We start from the raw sequence: 23,074 nt of genomic DNA, 5'->3' as shown, positions 1-23,074 counted from the left end.
AAAGTAAAACCATCAGAATAATGACAGGCACTAAAAGAATAGCTTCAAGTTGGGTAATATTCCTCCATTAGCCTGTGAATTCTCTTTCTCAAAAATATTATTTGTAGTGTACACCATAGTAAAATCACAAACTCTGCAATATAAGCACAAGATACAATTATAACCTTCATGTGCTAAACACTAATTTAAGTTAACATCAAGATGGAGGTTACTATATTGGAATTATGCTATTCAGTACTTTACCCCCTACTATCAATAAGCCAGCACTAAAAGAGTATCTCCTATCTCACTGCTACCTCCTAGAAGAATTTATTTAACTGAAAAAGTCTCTAATATTAAGAATACATGTAACAGTAGTGATGCCTTTTGTGTAATTATATTTGCAGTAATGATGTATTAGACTGAAAATCACTGTCACAATTATGTAATTTTGTATTTGTATTGGAAACAAGTATTTTATTCGTAGTATGACATGTTCTATATCCTTGGCTTAGGCCAGTGGAATGAAAATAAATTCTATTCTGTTGTACCGCCTCACATTAAATTCCAATAAACGATTGTGACTGAGAACAATGTAACTTAAAAATTATTTACAGTGGGTATCAAGTGAGGATTTCTGAAGGCCTGACAGAAGAAACTTTCTCAGAGTAATTTTAAATATTCAAAGTTAAACTTCTTTATAAAACGGGTGAAAAACTTTGCATCTTTAACTACAGGTATGATGTATGATATGTTCAGCCTGTTTGACTTAGTCCTAAAAATGACTAGTCAGCTCCAGCCAGCCAAGCTTTGTTGTTGGCAAACGATGCATTTTGCCTCATCAGTTCTGATGTGTTCTGGTGTATGGAGTACCACTGAAGCACAAAAGATTTTTCATTTTTCGTTTTTCAAAGTGTTAGCCGGGCTAATACGGTTAACATTAACGTTACGCCTCTGGCTGTATCAGATGTATTTTTAAGGGGGGGGGGCGTCTTCAGTAGAAATCCAGGATTCGAGTCTGTTGGATTACATTTTAAAGGCGGCAAGAAACTTTCGAAGTAGAACCAGTTCCCAATCTAGGGCATTAGGATAAAGGCATTTCTTGTTAAGAGAATCATTTACTTCACGAATCTGTGTTCCCAGACGAAGGGGGTCATGCTCGTTCCCCACACCATACGATGGAGATCGATGCCTGGAATTTAAGTGACTTTAAACATTATTTCGCAGCTGTCATTACCCACTTCAGAGTAAGAGTCCTAGAAACTTAGTGGAAGGAGATCTGCGAGATGTGTTATCTCTTTGAGATTCACAGTCTTTGGACAGGTGTCTTTGACCTGCATTCTGAAATTAAATTTGATTCAGTTCTGTTTCAACCTCTGAGAAGGATAGTTGCGAGCGAGTGGTGTCTGTTCATGACGTCAGGTAGAGCTGGGTTTACTACTGTACGTGATACTATGCATCATTGAAAGTAATATTTCGTTGGACTGATTATAACTAGTACCCACAATTAACAATGACTACTTTAAGAAGATCTTACCTTTCAAGAGTGAGTACAAATTCTATTTATTGCCAATCTACACACATTATATCTAATATACTAATGATAAGGATAACAATAGAAACAAAATTATCACATATTCATGAGGTAAAAGTTCTTCTCGAAAGTATTTCCGAATAAAATTATAACAGTGAAAAGTAACACAATTACATTAAAACATACGTTTTGGTATAATTATATTTTAAGCTGATATACAATTGTAGTAACAATAATGTTACAGAAATAAATTATGGTAAAGTTCGTATTTTTTGTATAATCGTGTGCAATATTAGAGAAATAACTCTGTGATTATATTAACTGTATTATAGTGAATTCATATAATTATTTTTATAATTATCATTATATTATAATTATCATATCGTGACTGAGAAAGATTACCGCGCTGTTGATTACAGAAAAATTCACAAGAATTAACCTATTACAAAGAAGCAAATGAAAAGTCTATAAAATGGTAAAAGTTTATTATAAAATTCTGTAGTAGATAAACTGTGTTAAATTAAAATAGGCTAACTATTAGAGAAGTGAATTCGGGACACGATTTTCATTTGTCTCACGTTTATAAAACATTCGAATAACCCTCGCTCCAAAGTCTATGAACGGTGAAAATATGGCATTTCGCAAATTTTAATATTTGCATCTATTAAAAGGTGAACGGTATATTTACGTAAATGTGACTCATTTTGAACGCATATGTAGATAAGTCGCAGGCGTAATGTTGCCTTTTATGATTAATTATTTTATTATTTACTTACTTAATATACCATGAAAACAGATGTAAAGCATGCTTCACGGTACTGCAATGAGACATTTTTATTTAGTACTATTTACAGCACAATTTTCAAAAAGTTCTTACAGTATATTTACTGTTATTTAGACTGCGTTGAATTTTAAATATCGATTCACTGACTATGATTTATTTCTCATTCGCGTCATTTTAGCCCCCTCCCCACAAAATAAAGTACAGCCATGAGAAATTTTTCTAGGTATTTCAATCTCGAGCTTTTGTCTCAACCTTTTCTACGTCTCCCGACTCCATACTTCCTTCCTCCATGAATTCTGCAAATGTTTGTCCCAATAATGCTAAACATTTAATGCTATAAAGTTATGTTGACAAATAAATATTTGAGATTTGAGGTCCTCACTGCGACGAGTGTAAAGATACTGTCTTCTGGTTTGTAACTCTGTTTAGTCTGGTAAAAACTGGCCAACGTTTCAGGTGTGTTTACTCACTTCTTCCATCATCAGGGCGATAAGCAGTAAGCACCTCTGAAACGTCAGTAAATTTCTACTGGACTACATTACGCAACATCCCAGAAGACAGTCACCTCCATACACCCCTCCGTGAGAACCTGGAATGTCAATTATTACAGCTGTCTGATGTTGCGTGTTAAATGTTTCGAGTCGCTTTTTATTGATTTATATCTATGCGCCACCGGTTAACGTTAGGATAACGGTATCTCGTTAAAGATTCCGTCGGCCAAGAAGTTTTGGGATTGGCATGCCTTGGGAAACAAGACCTCTTACGGATGGACGAAGAAAATGTTACCCGATGCTGCATCTACCGATTAATATTTGATGTTCAATAACAAGACCTTAAATAATACACAATATTTATTAAGTCCTTCTTATACAGCATAAAAGAAATTTCAATGTGACTCATCACAGTTAAGTAACAAGTGTGAAAAGACGCAGAAGACCTTTAGGATCCAAATAGGAATGTGCATCCTGAAGTACTAAGTTCTATGGAGATCTGTCTCCTGGGATATTAAGCAGTGTAATCTGAACTCATCGCCCTGATCTCGGAGGAAGTAAGCACCTCTCAAGCGTTGGTAAATTTCTACCAGATCACACGGCGCAATATCCCAGGAGACAGCCATCGTCGTGCTCGTCGCCCTGGAGTATTCGGGATTATAGGCCCACACCATGTAACACGACCGACGATAATACTGCTAGTAGGCACATCCGTCAAGTTCTAAGTTAGTGTTTAAAACAAAATAAGTTTCCTGAAATTAAAGACTCCAGTTCACTTCTTTCTTAGGTACCAAGGCGTCTGTGCGTTTTCACTATGGTATAATATCACACAGCTTGGATAACGTAGTATCTGAAAGCTATTTCTGTGTTCTGAATGGTATCCTTCCTACATGTTATTGCAGACACCAGTTTCATTTTATTTGGTGGGGGGGGGGGGGTAATTTCGCTTTCTTGGCACCCAAATACTTAAGTCCCACTGCCGTAAGATAACTGAAACAAAACAATATCTGTAAAAGAAAAACTTCTTTCGTGAAACATCGTGCTTGAAAATAAGGAGAAAAATCAATCCAACACATTCAAAATTTGGTAACGACTTATCCTAAAAAGGTCTTCGTATCATAAGAAATTTTCGAGATCTTGTTCAAGAAAGCTGGAGGGGAAGACGTCAATGCGAACACATGTTACACTACAATCTGCTCTTCAGTTACATAAGCGGGTTACCTAACAAAGAGTATCTGAGCGTAATTGACCAATCTTCTTCAAAAAAGACTGACCGGAGTCTAGACATGCTGGAACTGTTCCTTACACTCAGCGGCAGACATTCTGTTCAAACAAGATGCCGCTCAGTGCATTATCACTGAAGGGTCACACTTTCCCTTAATTCCAAATTCCCCAACAAATAGGTTCAAGTTGCGCCTATCGAGGTCACCCGACTTCACATCCCATGATTTTCATTTCTGGGTTACAGCAAGGACAGAGTTAGGTCCCTCCTCTGCCACGGTCCTTAAGGGAACTGTGAGGCAGAAACCGTTATGTGGTAACGGGTGTCGACGAGGATAAGTTACGTAACGAATGGCTACACCACTTGTAGAACCCACATCGACCACCTATGAACAAAATGTGAATACGGGATCAATTGTGAAGCAATTGGTTTTCAAAAATAAAACCTCGGTCATAAGTCAGCCGTTTAAATAGTGCTTTAGTTTGTGGTCACTGTTTATGATTCTCAACACATGACTAACATGAACGATGTTACGTAATTTGGCAGAAAATTTGTCCTAGTTTCATCAGCCCTGATGATGGAGGCAGTAAGAACCTCTGAGATGTCAGAGAATTTTTATCAGACATGGTGCAACAACCCAGAAGACAGAAATCTTCATACTCACAGCTGTGAAAACCTCAAATCACAGACAGTCTTATATTTGCCGTCAAGAGAACCTGATATATCACCACAGTTAGCTTTGGGTACAACGATGATCCTCAGGAAAATAAATTATTACATAAATACTTGTTTGAAGAGTTGGCCTCAGGTAGCATTGCCTGTCAGGAGACGTACAAGAGGCTTCGAAGTCAACGACCCTGGACTTTACTGAGGGATGAGAGAAGATTCTTATTATGGAAGGTGAATGCCAAAGGCACGACCAATTTACGTCAGCGAAAGTGACGGTATATCTATAATGTTCTGACCCCTAAGAAGGTGAATAAACTTATAATAATATCACGAAGTGAAGTCATTTTAAGAATCTGACAGTCACTCAGTTGGTAATATCCCGCCATCACAGCCTATCGTTCGCGTCGCCACCGTCGGAGCTTAATTTTCTACGTCGCACTCGTTCAGTCAAGTGTGTCGGGTATATTCTCAGTCAGTCGATAACTCAATTCCCACCAGGGGTACAGATTTTTCTCGCCACAGCAACCAGACCGGCTACGAAGTCCACTCAGCCTCTTACCCAATGGGTACCACCAACCTCTGTCTACTTCTGAGAGATTAAGAATGCGAGGAGCTACACCACCCATACACCTGCATGACAACTTCATGTTTGCCAACCTCATAAAACTTTCCGATATCCTTTATACCTCGCGCAAAAATAGTCAGCTGTTACTGTATCCATTGGCAACACAATCTATTAGGAAGTTTTCAGGATTCAGCGGTAATTTTACTGTTAGATGCCTACAAGGGAATAGGACAACGAGCCACAGACGTGTGAAACCAGGCGAGCTTGGCATTCCATCCACATATGTAACGTTCATTATGGACGCTTTCGTGCGCGCGTGTGTGTAGGAGGGCTGTTCCAAATATGCCTATATTTCAAGACTAAGGCGCGTATAGGGCAGATGTGGAAGGCCTGGAAATATATTATTTTCAGAGTATGAAGGGAAAGGATCACCCGAACACTGAGATAAACGAACTTTGATATTGAGGAGCTCTGCTAAATTTCTTCGACATCTGGCCATCAACTACGAAGGGCGCGGAAGTGACTTGGTGGGGAATCCATCTTTGCTGTCACGGTTATATTGGTCACTACGGTTACAGTGTTTACCTGGAAGTGGGGGAATCATCCGTAATGATATCTTCGCCCAGCGAGACAGCCTTCAGACACTCCGCGACCCCAGATTGTCATAATTCGCGTTGGTAAAAGGTCGTACTCTGACGAAAACGCCATAACTGTTACGCTATCTGCATTTGAAAGCACACGATAACATTTCAGGAGCGTAAATTGTGCTATCTGACACTAATACTGCCAAGGAATCAAACAGATGAGGCTAATAAAACTTGGGATATAATTAATTGTCGTTATTGTTTCAGTAATTTGTTGTAATTTATTTGATTGGCTGTTATGAAGCACGTAGATGTATCATTATTAGTACTATTAATTTTGTAATGGTCCCAAGTTCATTCAACGCGCATGTTGGACGTCCCTGGAGTGAGTACATCGGACATTGACACTGATATGAAACATGTTGTTGTTAAACGATACAGCATCTGGCACTGAGACCATGTAGACTGGATGTGGCGAAGTTCCAGAAGATGAAAGTGTCACTACAGTTGGCTTAGGCACTTCGTACATGCAAGATATTCGCCAATCGCTGCAGTTACATTCCTGACAAACATCCGAGTTTGATGTTATCTACTGCAGTTGGCAACACCTTACAGAACACGTCGAGTTTTAGTAATGACCGGCAAATACTAAAATGAGAGCCAAATCCTTGGAGCGAAATCGATTAGGTAGTCAAGAAATTTCTTGTTTTTGACGTAAATACGTCTATAAGGAAGGGTCATTCGGCAAAAAAGTGTAACGAAAAAGGGGAACGAAAAAGTGTAACAATGGTTATCTAGGGAACGTCGTCTGTTTACTCATCATTGTTGTTACCTAGGAAACGTTACATTACATTTCATTAGGAGGCCACGGTGGTCTAGTGGTTAGAACGCTGGCCTTGTAATCCTGGGGGTCTCGGGTTCGATTCCCGGCGGTGCCCGAATTTATAACTTGTGTTGGGCAAGGCCGTGGTCTAGGCATCACGGAGTTTTCCTCCGGGGGCTTCCCCGGTTTCTCCGTGGCATCCCAACAATTACTCCACTCACACACAGAAGAAGGCAATGGCAAACCACTTGTGATCATCTCTGCCAAGAACGTATATGAACAGGTCCCAGTCCGAGAAAAGGATGGAAGAAGGATCCTGTTCATATGGACCTGTCGTCAGACAGAACACTACAAATAAAAAAAAAACATTAAAATACATTACTTTACATTACATTCATCTACCACAGACCCATCTTAAGCGTAACTAATTCAAGTTAAGCATTCAAGCATTGTTATTACCTATAAAACATTACATTACATTACCTTACCTTTCATTACATTACATTACTTTACATTACATTCAGCTACCACAGAGCCATCTTAAGTGTAACTAATTCAAGTTAAATAAGCAATGTCTTAATCAAACTTATCTCAATTGTAAAGCATGTATAAAGGAAATATTTAGAATAAAGCCAATATATAAACTTCCTTTCCGTATAGACGTATTTACGTCAAATTCTCCGGAACCGTGGTTCCACTGACAACTTTTTATGGTACCCGAAGTTCATTACTGATTTCTACCCTCGGCCACATGAATACAGTCCACACCTACTACTTCATTTCTTTAATGTTACTTAATATTAACTTTCTATTTATACCTCGGATTCCATAAGAACTTCTTTACCAGGACTTTTTGAAATTTGAGCTCAATATAAAGCATCAGTACTTCTGCGTTTGCCGGAAAACACTCACCGACGACCTCTGATACCAAATTTTACATTTACACTTATGTGTTACGTTATTTGAGACAAAACATACATATGGACACACACTTCATCACTAAAATATTTTATGTATTTTGTGAGAAGATATTCAGACCATGCGAATACAAGAAATTTATCTGCAAGGAAGAAGCTCTTGTTCGACGCCTCAAGATGGAAGTAAGGACACATTTCAAGAGAACTAGTCAGACACCTTGAGGCTGCGTGGGTTTCAAATTCAAGGGCATCCTAGCAGCCACCTTGGGCTAATTATAAAGATGACATGCTTAAATTGGCATTAATTTTTGAGAAGTTATTTCGTCTGCTATGGTAACCAACAAACCAAATAAACGAACAAACTACGAACTAGGTACATATAGAGTCGTAGAAATTTCTCTAATTATCGTGGTAGGTCCATCACAACTGTAAAATAAGCGTGATAATAGATCCTACCGTTCAGGAATTTCAATTCAGCGTACTTCATAACGTAGTTCTCTAATGTCCAGTACTGATTATATCCCAAAATCTAAATTACCTTCTCCTAAGCGACTTATTTGGAAGAGATTTCCGTACCAAAGTCATTTGGGGGTTATGTTTTGAGTCATCGAAATCTTCCTCTTGTCACGATAATAATCCCATAAAGAACAGCATAAATTATCACGTGCTTCTGTTATTTAAAAAAATATGAGTTAACTATGACATTCTGATTGGTGCTCACGAAGTGTAAAAAGATATTTTTGAAAAATATACGAAAAACAAGTGAAAAATATTTTAGAAGAAAGAGGTAAAATTCTGGGCTTTGGTGATCGGTTTACGTGCGGATTTTTCACTAACAACATGAAATGAATGTGTTATGTGGAAATCGTTACGTCTTTTTATCTTCGTAACGACTTAATAGTATTTATATCAAACTGTTACTTCCTCATTCGTTGGTCAAAATATTCTATTCCTTACACTGTTTTCCTACACCCTCAATCTGAACCGTTAATGTCGGAGACCATGTTTCACACCCGCAGAAAACTTCAATCAAATAATGCATGACTATGTAGTGGTACCCCTGTATTGTGATTTACCTTTGAAATAACAGCCAATGCAATGCCAACTAAACATGAACAATTACAAATAACGTGTTGATAAATTACGTACACATGCACTTTGAAGTTACAGTGTGTGTGTTGGTAGCCTTGGTTGATTTTTTTTCGTAACACATATTTTTTTAAAGGTGAAAGGTTGTTAGCCCTACACCCAACCCCCAACCTGGAGGACCAGGGTATCACTCTTAGTCTAGCGCATCTCCTTAGACCTGTCCGGCTTGGGTGACCCTACCATGAGCCGAAGCTCAGGCCGGCATAGCCCTAAGGGTCATTTGAGCACGCAAGCCTCCTCACCCGGCAGATTGCCTTCGACAAGGTGGTGATACCTTCGAGAAGGCTCCCCCAGTATTGTGAGGGTGATTAAGTCGAGAAGAGTGAGATGGGCGGGACATGTAGCGCGCATGGATGGGACAAGAGGTGTGCACCGGGTACTGGTTGGGAAACCTGAAGGGAAGAGACCGCTGGGGAGACCTAGACGTAGATGGGAGGATAATCTCAGGCGGGATCTATGGGAGATAGGAGTTGAAGGAAACTGGATTTTGTTGGCCCAGGACAGGGTCCGGTGGAGGGCTTTGGTTAATTCGGTGATGAACCTTCGGGTTCGGTAAGCCATCTAGTTAGTTAGTTAGTTAGTGTTGGTAGCCTTGAAGGATATTCTTTTTGTTTCCCACCCTGCGGCTCTGGAATCAATTAAACACACTGCGTGGTGTTGACATCTCTTCATCACCTGTTGGTCTGTCATCTGCTGATGAAAGGTGAGAAGTACCGTTCCTCCGACTATTACTGACAGCGTAACCTAACCTGCTGAAGTACGACTTCTTGAAATGTCTACTGTTACTCAGTAGCCAACTGTGGAATATCCACAACACAGCGGGAGAACATTAGAAGAACTTTACCCGTACAGCGAAAACGTGCAGCCATGAAAACCTACGACATTTACAGCGCCTCGAAAAAACAAAAGATTACTTGTAGAAGATAAGACGGAGTTGCTGCACATAACAAACAAACATTACGACACCACGAACAACAGCAATGAGTTTTTAACATAACCAGAGGAAAAGACCCGTTGAAATTCAACGGGGAGTAATTCTATCTAAATACCTTACCATTTTTCTTCATTTTGTAACACTCTTTCCTTTATAAATAGTTCTAAATGTTACCAAATGCTAGTAACACTCCACCATCTAAAGTCATAACGAACTTGGTGAGTCAAGCATATCAGGGCGCTAATAATAAAGGCATCAAGTACCTCTGAAACGTCGGTAAATTTTTACCACACTTCACGGGGCTACATCCTCAGACTTGCCACTGCGAGAACCTCAAATCCTAGTTACAAAACTTCAATGTAGAATGTTTCATTGTTATTTTGGTAGGGGAGATTCCTAACAGATAATTCCTTTGTCATCGAGGAAGATGATGAGCTTGGCGTTGAAATCTTCGTTTCTCTCGACGCTAGAAGATTTTTTGAAGTTTTGGAATTGTGTTTGTGGGACGTACTGAATCATCCAAGTCCCATTATTGATATTTTTTAAGACCGAATTCTTTCATTAATCCTGCTGAAATGTCAGAAATGTTTTAATGTCTTAACAAGCAACACTGCGCCAATGGAGTACCAGAAGCTCAGATTCACTGTTGCCTGTTGGTGCAGAGAAATATCAGTTGGGTCACAACTCCCAGAAGTGTAATTAATTGACCTGAGTAGGTTTTCGACTGCGAATTCATCGTTCATCTACCAGTCTCTTGTTGCAGGTGGCGTTACACTGGCTTGTCTGCGGAGTTCTAGCCCTGACGTCGGTGGCAGGAGACAACACGAAATGTAAAGAAATTGGGCAGCCGCTTAAGTACTTGTGGGGGGACGCACTAAACGACCCATTGGACTGCATCGGGCCAGATGGCAACCCTTATCCCGCGTGAGTACAGTTTTCGTTATATCCCATTCGCCCCATTTCAAAAAAAGATCAGTCTTTCTGCTCTCCAGTCAGAAATCGCAAGTAATCAGTACACTTACTCCTGGATTTCGTCTTTCTTATTTCATTTGAATTGTCTTGTGTGTGTTTAAAATAAATTAAACATAATGATATTTGAAATTTCTCTGAAATCACAATCAGAGACAAAATCACGATACTTATGATTTGAGGTTTTCACAGCGGCGAGTATGAAGATTTCTGTCTTCTGGGTTGTTGCGCTGTGCGCCCTGATGATGGAGGCAGTATGACCTCTGAAACGTTGGTAAACTTATACCAGAATACACGGCGCAACAACCCAGAAGACAGAAATCTTCAAAATCACAATAGTCCTGTACGTAATACCTGAAAATTCAATGCAGACATCATTCCTGATATTTGTTATGTAATAGCAGACTTATTCTTGAGAAGCTAACAGTCGCTCACCGAATCAATAAGTTTCCTGATTTTTACGGAACCAGTAGGTTCATCACCGTGTTCTCAAGAACGCAAATGGCCTCATCCAGAGCCAAATGAATCCAAACCAAAATCTCTTTAAAGTTAATATCCTTCCATCTACGCCTTGGTCTACCGATTGGTCTTCAGACTTTCCAACTAAAATTTTAAAAGCAATTCCAAATATTTTCCTCAACACTCTGTTCTTAAACACTCTTGATGTGTTCATCCCATAACCTCAAACTAAAATAAAACTTATAACATAAATATGATCACTTGACAAGTGACAGTAACGAGTGGCAAGTGAGTTTTATATAACTTCTTTTAGTGCCGTGTATATTTAAGAAGTGGCCCACGGTGGTCTAGCGGTTAGAACGCTGGCCTTGTAATCCTGGGGGTCTCGGGTTCGATTCCCGGCGGTGCCCGAATTTATAACTTGTGTTGGGCAAGGCCGTGGTCTAGGCAACACGAAGTTTTCCTCCGGGGGTTCCCCGGTTTCAATTACTCCATTCACACACAGAAGAAGGCAATGGCAAACCACTTCTGGATCATCTGCTAAGAACGTATATGAACAGGTCCCAGTCCGAGAAAAGGATGGAAGGATCCTGTTAATATGGACCTGTCGTCAGACAGAACACTAAATAAATAATAAAAATATTTAAGAATACGAAATAAATCTGAACATCTACTGAATCTCGGAGAAGACCCTCCAATTAGATACACGGCTGAGTCGGCACCTTCTAATGAGTCTAATGGCTGTCGTAATTCGTACCACTGGGCAATATGGCGCCCGGTCAGGAATCCTGCGTACATCGACTTCAAATACAGTGACGTCAGGTAAATAAAGGCGCGTCTCACATGCCGCTGGCTTTTCGGATTCTTTTGCTTCCGGAATGCCAGTGAAGCAGGGCCATCAGAGTCAAAGCCTCGACACTTCACTCCCTAAACCACACGTGTAAGAGCCTTGACACAAGCGAACTAACGCGGAAGTCCTACATGAAAAGATAATAGTTGCTCAGCTGTTCAAGACAATCACTGAAGAAATCTTCATCGCCCTGATGACGGAGGCAGTATGACCTCCGAAACGTCGGTAAACATCGACCAGACTACACGACGCAACAACCCAGAAGACAGAAATCTTCATACTCATCGCCCTGATGAAGGAGGCAGTATGACCTCTGAAACGTCGGTAAACATCGACCAGTCTACACGGCGCAACAACCCAGAAGACGGAAATCTTTAAACCAAACTAAACTCCACAGAGGAGAGTCCTTGAACACAGTGATTTTTTGCCCAACTGAGTAACTATTAACTACCCAATAGGTAAGCTACACCATGGAACGGTAATTAGCAATACCAGGTGATACCGCACGCTGGATTACGCCTTTCCACACTTCTTACCGTGACAAGCGAATAACATAGGGGCGATGACAGGACATCATGAAGCCGCACACCATATGGCAGTGCTAATTTGAGATCCAGCAACATACATGCTCCCCTTGCGCACGGGCAACACTAAACGGTTCTGTAAAATCCGGCATTCTTGCTCGGAGAGTGGCCAGATGCTCACAGGCAGCAGTGATACTGGAGCATTGTCTGTTACACAGAATGAGTCATCAGTTTCAGCCTCAGGAAGCAGCGAACGGACAATGTGATCGGTAATGTCTCGCTACACGTGCATTATACCTCAAACCGGGTTACCCCATTACACCAGGAATCATTTCCAAGATTTAACAGTTGCGTCTGAATGGGAAGACCTGAACAGCACAGTACACGCGCGGACGTTAAAGAACACATTCATCAAATCCAATTTAGCATCTAATGTTAATTAACTTGAACACAATTCATTGTAAGAACTGTGCATATCAGTAAATATTAATCTTGTTAGAAATTTTGCGTCATATAAGCTGACTTAAGACTTTACTGAAATTCATAAACGTCTTCCTTCGGAAGCTAATAGTCGCTCAGCTATCAAATAAATTCTCCCCCTGTAATGAAACTTGAAGTTTCATCACCATAATCACAAAATTACTCAAATATAACTCAACCAGAGCCAGTTAAAACCAATCCACACACTCGTGTCATTTAGTAGAGGTCCGTTTAAATATTACCCTCCCATATGCGACTAAGTATCCCAAATCTCTTTCTTTCAGAGTTTCCGACTAAAATCTTGTTTGTGTTTCACATCGCTCCCATGCTTGCTACATGTTCTACCAATCTCAACCTCTTTGATTTAATCAACCCAAAAATATTCGGTGAAGAATAAAAAATGTTAAGTTCCTTATTACGCACTTTCGCTAGTCTCTTGTCACTTCATTCCGAAAATTCTCCTCAGCATCCTTCAGTATCTTGAACACGGAAGTAAAATTCTGGATCTAAATGATACAAATACAACTATTTGAGTTGTAATCACTTTACAAAAGATCGTGACCTCTTAACATCTAATTACTGTGGTCCACAGGTCACATATAACCTACCAATTTCTCTTTCAGCCATCTTAACGTTTATATCTTTCTGTAATTCTGTCTTACCATCGTATATTAGACGATGAGTCGCCCTGATGACGGAGGCAGTATGACCTCTAAAACGTCGCTAAACATTTACCAGACTACACGGCGCAACAACGCGATACTATAACACTTTTATAGTTTTCTGTACAGCAGTCAGTGATACTACTCTACACCAATTTTGTTTCATTTCGACAACCTTAACCACCCTTTTAATCCCCAAACTCACGTAAATTATATTTAAAAATTCCGTCCCTACCTCAAAGAAAACACAAATATCAATTGATTAATGCTGTTTAAAGAAATAATCCGTGTTTATTCTAAGAATCATACGAAACAAACCCACTGTATGCGTAAAACGCAGAGTTATTGGTTATTAAAATAGTGGTACATAGATGCCACTGTTTTTAAAGGGATAATGAAGTTACGTGAGAAAGATGTGGATATGTGTAGGGCGGCTGTGTCCAGGACATTCAGGAGCAGTTCCATATGGGGCTCATCTCGATCCGGAAGGTCCTTCAGCCCTGTGGATCCTCTCCTGACACAGAGGACTCTACTGCACGGCTACCAGCTAGCCAACGACTATGTTTCGGGGCTTCTGCCCCCAAAGAGCAGAACAGGTAAGTATCCTGACCGATTCTTTTATAATACTGAGATGCTGCATCTGTTACAATAGCAAAATATAAAATAGGATGATAACCATGAATTGTAAACTAATAAGAACGTGAAGTGGTCGTAGCTTATTTGTAAGGACTGTACTAGACTTTATCTATATTAATTATTCGGTTTTTGTCCGTCTAATCACAATTCATATATAATTTTACAATTAAGATAATTAAAATATCATTTTATGTTCCTCATCGAACAATCGATTTACAATTGGAACATCTTTTTACAACATGTTTCGGTTTCTATATAAACCATCTTCAGGTGTAAAAGTTAAAATTATAAACTTAAAACTTAATTACAATTTCTGATATGCAACATTTTGGTGATAATGTCATTAGTGTATGGTAAGTTCTTATAGCTGTTAGCAACTGTTCAGCTTAATTACGAACATCGAACCGATAACTAGGACGCGTATTAATTGGGATTAATTTGAATCACAACATAAATTAAACCTGGTACAGAAAATAACTGCCTTGTGGGTTGTTACGCCGTGAATCCGTGTAGAAGTTTACCGATGTTTCGGGGGTTCTTGCCGCCACCTTCATCAGGGCGATCGACCTGATGAAGGTGGCTCAAGTTCACGAGGTATTTTGAAACCAATACGAAAATGGAATGATAACATCAAAACGTGTCTTATGGAAATACGTGATGGATTTAAGGGTTACGAATCGGGTCCAGTGAACAGTTCTTTTGTTAGCTGTGCTGAACGCAGATAATTAGTCGGTTGTTTGGCCTATGACAAATTATTTAATTCTCTAAGCATAATGGATATATAACGTAGATTTGTATTCTATGGACTATTCTTGAACTAATAACAAGCTTATAAGCTTGGTGTTTAGGATATAGAAAAAACGTGGTGACCAAACAGCGTTCTTCATTTCAAGTTATGTGTTTGGAAAACTTCAAAAGTTTGATCACCCCATAATTTAAAATTAATGTTCCACATCGTGATGCGTGTATAAATATTATCATCGTTGATATGCCATGCTCTGGAAACAATATACAATTCTTTAACGGGACTAAAATTATCCTACAATAGACCATAATTTTTAAGTCTTATACCAAAAGACAATGATGAATAACTGTTATGATCCTTGCAGATATAACCTACGACATGGCAAACAAACTAACCCGAAATGCAATAATGTTTTTAATTTCCAGGCATTCTAAAACATTCCTATACAATAATATCAACGCCTTCGTCTTCCTTAACTTCATTTGTTAGGTCCTCAGGTCTGTTTCGATTAAGAATTCTGTAGGCTACAACAAATCTCAATATTTGAATTGATTCTTAGTTGAAATAAAGATAATCGTGAACTGCTGTCAATCAGAAAGAACATGCAAGGAATAAATCATGGCCTACTTTGACGAAATCTACTCTAACAGCAGTTTTCTGGAGTGACTGAAGAAAATCACAATAAACCTCTGAAAGGCTAGCCGGTCATCTGCCTAGATTCAAACCTGAGACATATGGAAACGTACGCAGCGGTAGTGATAACCTCTGTACGACGAGGTTCAATTCACGTCTTTGGTACGACTCCTTTAAATTAAGATCGGCCTTCCACAAGCCCTCCGACCACACAGAACAAGAACAGAGGAAACGGATGTACAATTGTTATAAGCGTCATTCGAACACGAGACTCCGATTTCTAGTTACAGCCGATCTAGACTGATTTGTTGTTTGAGAAATTAAAAAATTCTGGTCAAATGTTTACGTAGCTTCAGCAACAGAAACCCTGCGGAATGCCTATTAAAACTGCCTCGTCAGTCCGTCCGCATGTAATAATTCGATAACTTTCATAACTGGTTAATATTGTTAAGGAAAATAATCTCTGTCTAGTCTCCGAATCAAACGAAACACATAAATAATACATGAACAGAATTTAAAATTACTGAATGCTGAACTCCCAGCAGTGCAAATCTTTTCGACAAAATGTCGATACCGACCCTGGGGCCCACCCAATCTCCTATCAAATGTAAACCAGCATTACTTCCTCGATATTAAAGCAGCCGAGGCGTGTTGACTGCTCAGCTCCATCTAATGCCGAGGTTAAGAATAATTGGAGGGACGCAACTTTAGCCTTTGCCTTAAAAGTAGGTGGTATATAGTTAAGTTACCATTGTGCTTCAAAAAGTAAAGAACGGCCACACGTAATTACAGTTTCCACCGCTATTATGGTTTGTCAACAACACACGTGAGAACCAACAGAAAATGAGACATTCATTCGTTCATGTGAAGTGTATTCAATTTTTAGGTCTCGTGTATCACGGCTGGAACCGTTACTTACCGGCAGCGTCAGTTCACGTATGCGGGACATAACGGGCCTAACCTCTCTCCTTCCGACACAAGAGATTCCTTACTTCCAGTCCAACCTCTACGCATACCCACATCTGTAACGGAAAGGGGGAATTAGGGTCGTGTATACACTGGAAAAATGCCACTGAATAGTTCTCTTTCGTGACATCGTGGGTTCATCTCCCAAGACTGTCTTCATAGTAAAATAGTTACTCAGTTTCACAATGCAAATTCTGGGGATTTATTTCACGTATGTGTATCAGTTTGAAAATCATCTTTCACACATTACCATCATCATAAACTGGTAGCAACAGGCTAATTACTTCCATGGAACAGAGTTCTACTTGACTATTGCTTAGCTTGTCGAGAGATGCCCTGCTTTTTATGGAACCTGATGGTTCATTACCATATTCACAAAAGCCTGCCAAATAATCTTTTCCTGATCAAGATATATCCAATAAACCACTTCATCCCTACTGCCTTAAAATTTTAAAATTATCCTTCCAACTACATATAGGTGTCATTTGAATGCCTTCAGGCTTTCCAACAAAAATTCTGCATTCATTTCTCATCTTTCCCATGAGACTTATTTTATTTAATGTTTATTTAACAATCCTGTCAGTAGCGCTAACCAAATAGCATTAAATTATAAGATGATTAACCAAATAATGCTTTGGAAAGGAAGCAGTCATGGTCTAATTTAAGGTACTGCACCAGAATTTTCATGTAGGGGCCGAGTAAAACCACAAAAGCCTTCAGATTTTAACCCAGGACGTCTCATATATAAAGCATGACTGCTAATCACTCAGCCACAATGGTCAGTTTCTGCAAGTATAAACAGACTAGAATGTTAAACTATACAAAAGACAAAAAAATATCTGAATTTAAAAATCAGTTCCGTTGTGTTACATAGTGATTTAAATCACAACAATAAAGCAAACGTCGATGAAAATCAAATATACATAGACAATACAGCCTTCCACTACAACCATCCCAAATAATTTCTGTCAGAAGTACCAAAGAATACTTAGATTCAGATGATTTCCGTCTTCTGGGTTGTTGCGCTGTGTAGTCTGGTTGATGTTAACCAACGTTTCATTGCCCTGATGACGGAGGCAGTATGACCTCTGAAACGTTGGTTAACATCAACCAGACTACACAGCGCAACAACCCAGAAGACGGAAATCTTCATACTCACCGCTGTGAGAACCTCAAGTCTTAAATACTTAGATTCAGTTTCAAAATCATAGATACCTAGACACACACAAATTTGTCAATGAGAATATCCCATTACAGTGCACGTACTGTATATGTCTTACATACAACCAGTTCAATATATTTAATACACAATTACTGTATGTTTGAAAATACTTATTGTAAAGCTCTTGTTACATTTTGTGTTGATCAAAACAATGGAAAATTAGTTATAATAGAAAGACATAAGTAAAATATTAAAACAAATAAAAACATAAAATGAGATAAAAATGAAGAAGAAAATAAAAGCTTGTTAGTAACTGGAGCTGTAATAGCACAGTCAATAAGTTTCTGACCTACAGGTTACAATTACCGAGAGAAAGACACATTTTTTCTCTCAACGTCTAGAACAGATTTGGGGTCTACTTTGTCTCTCATCCAATGAGTGCTAAGGACCCTTTCATAAAGGTAAAATCGCAGGAAACCAAGGATGACTATTCACCTCCATTCTTAAGCCAGCTTATGAAATACCTACCAAATGGAGCTCCAGATGCTTTTGACAATTTCAGCACATAAGTATTATGCCGCACCATGTTCTCAATCATGTTTCACGTCACCCTTGAAATCTCAGATGAGGTCAAACACCATTACATCCCTACTGTCAGACTATCAAGAACTGTAGCAATGTTGTTTTTGCTTGCGCAGGTCGCAGTGGTTTCAATAAGTACAGTCCAAGGGAAACTTGTGGCGGTACTCCAGCAAGACTGTGTAAAACTCGCTACAACACAACAGCTCCCATGTATGGAGTGTCTCTTACTTCAGGTCAGCCAGTCACAATCGTGCAGAAGTTTCCAGATCTGCTGCAGCAAGTCGTCTTTGAAGTTTGCGAGTAAGTAGTAAGATCAGCACCCAAAAGAATTAAATGGCTGACTACTCAAAATCACAACTTGCTCTCCATGTTCCTTTTAAAATTTTATTTCAGATTACTATGACTATTCTTCTTCTGCTTCTATGAACAGTCTAGATAGGTATCACCTAAAGCTGTCCCACTATACGCCATGTAGGGGCGTGATGCTGACCATTCACCCCATCTAGTGCCGAGGTCAAGAATGAGTACGAGCTATACCTCCTCTCCCCCCAAGCGCCTACATGGCGTATAGTGGGACAGCTTTACTTTATTTACTTTTGCTTCTGTTAGGAATATGACTTCCTTTACATTAAAGAACGCAAAGATACAAACTTAAAGAAGTAAACAAGAAACTGAACTAACCTAAACACGATAGTGACATTTACTCAGTACCTCATCTAATGGTTATATCACCATGACTGGTCATCTGTAATTAGATTCCTTCACACCAGATGTGATGGTCATATTGCCATGACTCAGGTCTTTTGAGATTAGACAGAGGCATTTCCTCCACACCAGATGTCACGGTTATCAATTAATGGCCAAAGCCTTGTTTACGAAACTCGGATGGACCATGCAAAGTGAGACAGGGGCACATTCATCTGTTCCATATATCAAGGTACTAATGATTTATTTGTTATTTCAGATCAAATGAATGTGATGTAGTCAGAGGAGAATGCACACAAACATATGTGCCATACTTGTTTCTGGTGATTCCATTAGGACCCGTAACTCTTACAGGACAAGACTACGTGCTGGTCGAAAGTGGTTGTGTTTGCAAACCTAAATATGCAACCGTTGGTGGATCAGAACCAAGTGCTATTTCTGCAATACCACAGCTATAGTCCAGTGGTGATATGAATTAACACAGTCAAGAGATGGAAAAGAACTGTTGTATCTATTGTGATTTCAGAGATAGGATTACAGAGGTTCCGGAGCTATCGAGCTTTTAAGTATGGAAATTTTATGCTATAAACTGCCTAACATTATAAATGCCTTCCATTTCAGAACAGTATTTATTTTAAGTGGCCACGTAGGTAGGTTATGTTAAACCATTATTCTCTCCTATCTGTTAAGATTACATAGCATTCTAAAAGCTATGGTTGAATGATTCTGAATGATGAGTGGGCAGGTATGTGAAAGGAACGAGCTGTAACTTATTTTCAAAATATATTTTCTTTCATGAACTGACATCAAATTCCTGAACAGCATTTTAACCAGGTACCTCCAGAATGAAAGTCAGATGCAGTATCACTTTCAGTCAACTGATCAGCTACACAGATCATCAGGGTCTCTTGCCTTTATTTTTACATTACTGCCTATGAACTAGGAATAACCATGAAGAATTTTACTGATGTTTTCCTGTTATTTATTAATTTACAAGTAACTGCTGATGATGTGTTCATGAGATATTTTAGGAAGATAGGGACATTAGATTAGAAATGTTGCATGAACACCTGAAAAAAAAATCAGTAATGAATAAATGAAACATGTAGGGTAATGTGAATAAAACAAAGATCTTAAAACATTGAAGAAAGCAGAATTTGATGGTGCATGTGTAACTTAGATGTTGACAATACATTGTATGAACAGTAGAACTTCAGATAAAGTGTGAGCTCATAAACTCCATAACTAATGCCTTTCTATTATTAAGCTATCTTACTAGACAGTTCAGTAGCACCATAAGTGTTAAAGAGGTTAGGAGAGACGAACTGTAACATCACAGTTAGTGGTCTGTTTTATGGCCATGAATAATTTGTGGTGAACCCCTACAGTTATTTTAACATTCATGACCTCTGGCAAACTGACTATGTTGGTGTAACAATAACACTGAATTTATACTTGTGGGGCACCTGATTTGGTTCGTGGCTGGGTCAACAGATGTCTGATCTGACAATATGGTTTTTCTCAGTCTCTACTGGTAAACACTCTAGAAGTACCTTCAAACAGGCCACAACCAGTTGTGTCAAAATATTTTCCAACCCAAAATTCAGCTAATTTGGAAGTTACATAGCCTTAGCAGCTGATACACCATTTTTTAACAACGTAACAATCTTCTGACAAGGTGAAGGAATCCATCTGATGTGGGAGAAACCACAATTTCCATCCACTTCTTCTAATCACTGCATAATGGTGAGAAGGTAACTGGCAAAGTGAACTCAAAATTGTGGCAACGTGTAGTAGACATATTTTCCACATTCACAAATTTTTGATTTTGTCATTCACAGAGGCTGATGTTGAATGGGTCCTGAACCTGAGACTTTCAACATAGAAAATTAGCATACAGGACCATAAGGTCCCCTTAAAAGGAAGAAACAAATAATTTGGATAAAGTAGCCAGTAACAATTTTCTCACAAACTGTTTCATGTTATTGTTTTCAATCAAAATCACAACACCCAATGCTCATGGACAGTTTTCCTGCTACAACAGAAATCAATCTCACTGCTACATCCAAATTAAGGCCACTTTTACTCATTACTCTTTCCTTGTGCAGCATTCAGCAATACTGAAAATTTTGGACTTGACAGGAGAACTGTCGCAACTCAGACAGTGAAGTAGATGCCCACATACTTTGTAACAAAGATTTGATTTCCAGCAGTATGTTCAGATTTGTCTTCCTATCACATTTAGAATTGCTCAAGGGTTCATTCCTAATGGGTACTTGAGACTCTCTCTGTAAGACTTCATGGCAGAATGTTAAACACAGAAATAATTTTACCATTCATCTGCTTTCAGAGCAAACAACACCACCAATTTTCGAGGAAAACTGAAAATATATACAGACACACATTCGGTTTTATACATTAATATTAAAGTAAAAGAGAATATTCCCTTTAATCTCTTAGATATGTATCTTTCTATGCAGTTCCACTGTATTACATTTTATACCAAAATGTGAGGTCAAACTCATGTTATTTCAACAACTATTAATATTAGCTAAAATCTGTGACAAATCTAGAATGGTGGGACACCTACAAATAAAATTTCCTATTTGTAAATAGTATTTATTGGAGTTGTAATTGTGAATGTCAATTATAATAATTTCTTATGAAGTGATGATTCTAGTATAGATTATTAAACACTGGCACTGAGAAAAATGAGATCTGAGAAGTGTGTGAGTGAAAATTCTATGCTACAAAACATCCTCTTATCTGGTAATTAATAAACAATATTTATTAAAGTGAAGTTTTAATTGTGTTATTTATAATTTATTATAAAGTGCTGATTTTAGTATGCCATAGTGAAGTGTGACAAGATCTGGGCATATCAGCAGAATGTCAATTACTTCATCAAAAGATTTGTATACAGATGGGTTTATGAAAATAAAACAGTGATGGATAAAACATAATTGTAAAATAATTATGTAGAGAAGCAGAGATGTCTCTATTTTCTGTCACATGTAGAAGATGTATAATAACATTTTAAGTCCTGGAATTTTATTATTCACTAGGTGTATCTATTACAATACAAAAGTAACACACTAACCAATTACTTGTGTCTATGGTTGTAAAACGTAGAATGTCTTAATCCATGCTACTTATCAACAAACATCGTTGTCTTCACATTGTATTGATAGCTCAGTCAGTATAGTGACTAGCTACGGGCTGGACGGCCGGGGTTCGATCCCCGACGGGGGCAGAGGATTTTTCCTCTAGCCTCTGCGTCCAGACCGGCTCTAGGGCCCACCCAGCCTCCTCTACACTGGGTACCGGGGTCCTTTCCCGGGGGTAAAGCCGGCCGGTGCGTGATGCTGACCACTCACCCCCATCTAGTGCCGAGGTCAAGGAAGAGTAGGAGCTATACCTCCACTCCCCCCTAGCGCCTACATGGCGTATAGTGGGACAAACTTTACTTTACTTTAAAGTATATAAATTTAGAAACAAAACTGTATTGGAAGCCAGAGGGGGACAATAACTGTTCTTAGCAACGGATTAAAAAAAAAAAGACTTCCAGGGTGAAATGGAAAAATAAAGATCTACTTCTTTGATGCATCTGTAAGGGAAGTGTGGCTGTAAAGATGACCTGGAATGGTCAGACTTTCTATAGTGGGTCATAGTTGTGAACTTGTGGTTGAGATGAACCTGGGGAATGTAAACAGTTGAAACCCACCAAAATAAGTAATGTGACATACATATATATATCTATATGTTTCTATCTTTATATGCTGGGAACACACGACCTGGTACGTTGATGATGAACTACGTGGAATAATTATAGGCATTTTTAAAATAGTTTGACTCTAATATTTTCTGATTATCTGGATTATGGTTTCAAAAACCAAATTTCCATTTTTCTTAAAGGAAGAGGCAAGTCCAAAGCTTTCATGAATGACAAACCAAGGCCTTGAAGCACCCTTAAATATAAATGATGCATCAGATTCAGATAAACCTGGAGATAAGCAAAAATTATATGTAAAAGGCAAATAATTTTGAAAC

The 23,074-nt window shown here is 38.8% G+C and overlaps 3 protein-coding genes across 4 annotated transcripts in view; 1 reads left to right on the top strand and 2 right to left on the bottom strand.

The window, feature by feature from the left end:
• Positions 1–23,074, bottom strand: part of LOC110830722 (small ribosomal subunit protein uS7) — a 50,311-nt gene that overhangs the window by 3,833 nt on the left and 23,404 nt on the right. The window contains exon 1 of one of the 2 annotated variants that reach the window (XM_087344035.1): positions 16,529–16,631. The exons of the other annotated variant lie outside the window; for it this stretch is intronic. The gene's annotated coding sequence lies outside the window, so the exon portion shown is untranslated. Of the gene's footprint in view, positions 1–16,528; positions 16,632–23,074 lie in introns of those variants that run through there. 2 annotated transcript variants of the gene reach the window in all.
• Positions 1,259–21,987, top strand: LOC110830721 (uncharacterized). Its single transcript, XM_022065981.2, has 5 exons — positions 1,259–1,525; positions 10,415–10,575; positions 14,025–14,191; positions 18,436–18,619; positions 19,284–21,987. The coding sequence occupies exons 1-5, from the start codon at positions 1,493–1,495 to the stop codon at positions 19,480–19,482; spliced, it is 744 nt and encodes a 247-aa protein (XP_021921673.1). The 5' UTR covers positions 1,259–1,492; the 3' UTR covers positions 19,483–21,987.
• MED27 (mediator complex subunit 27) overlaps positions 3,131–23,074 on the bottom strand; it is a 51,907-nt gene continuing 31,963 nt past the window's right edge. Inside the window, exons 7-8 of the mRNA XM_022065979.2 lie at positions 16,529–16,631; positions 3,131–6,999 (exon numbers count right to left, since the gene is read on the bottom strand). The gene's annotated coding sequence lies outside the window, so the exon portion shown is untranslated. The remainder of the gene's footprint in view (positions 7,000–16,528; positions 16,632–23,074) is intronic.

The sequence above is a fragment of the Zootermopsis nevadensis genome, unplaced genomic scaffold (genome assembly GCF_977971745.1).
Source record: "Zootermopsis nevadensis isolate Lab colony 2312 unplaced genomic scaffold, Znev_1.0 Znev_ptg000007l, whole genome shotgun sequence".
Lineage (NCBI taxonomy): Eukaryota > Metazoa > Arthropoda > Insecta > Blattodea > Termopsidae > Zootermopsis > Zootermopsis nevadensis.
This window is presented reverse-complemented; position numbering and strand designations above follow the sequence as displayed.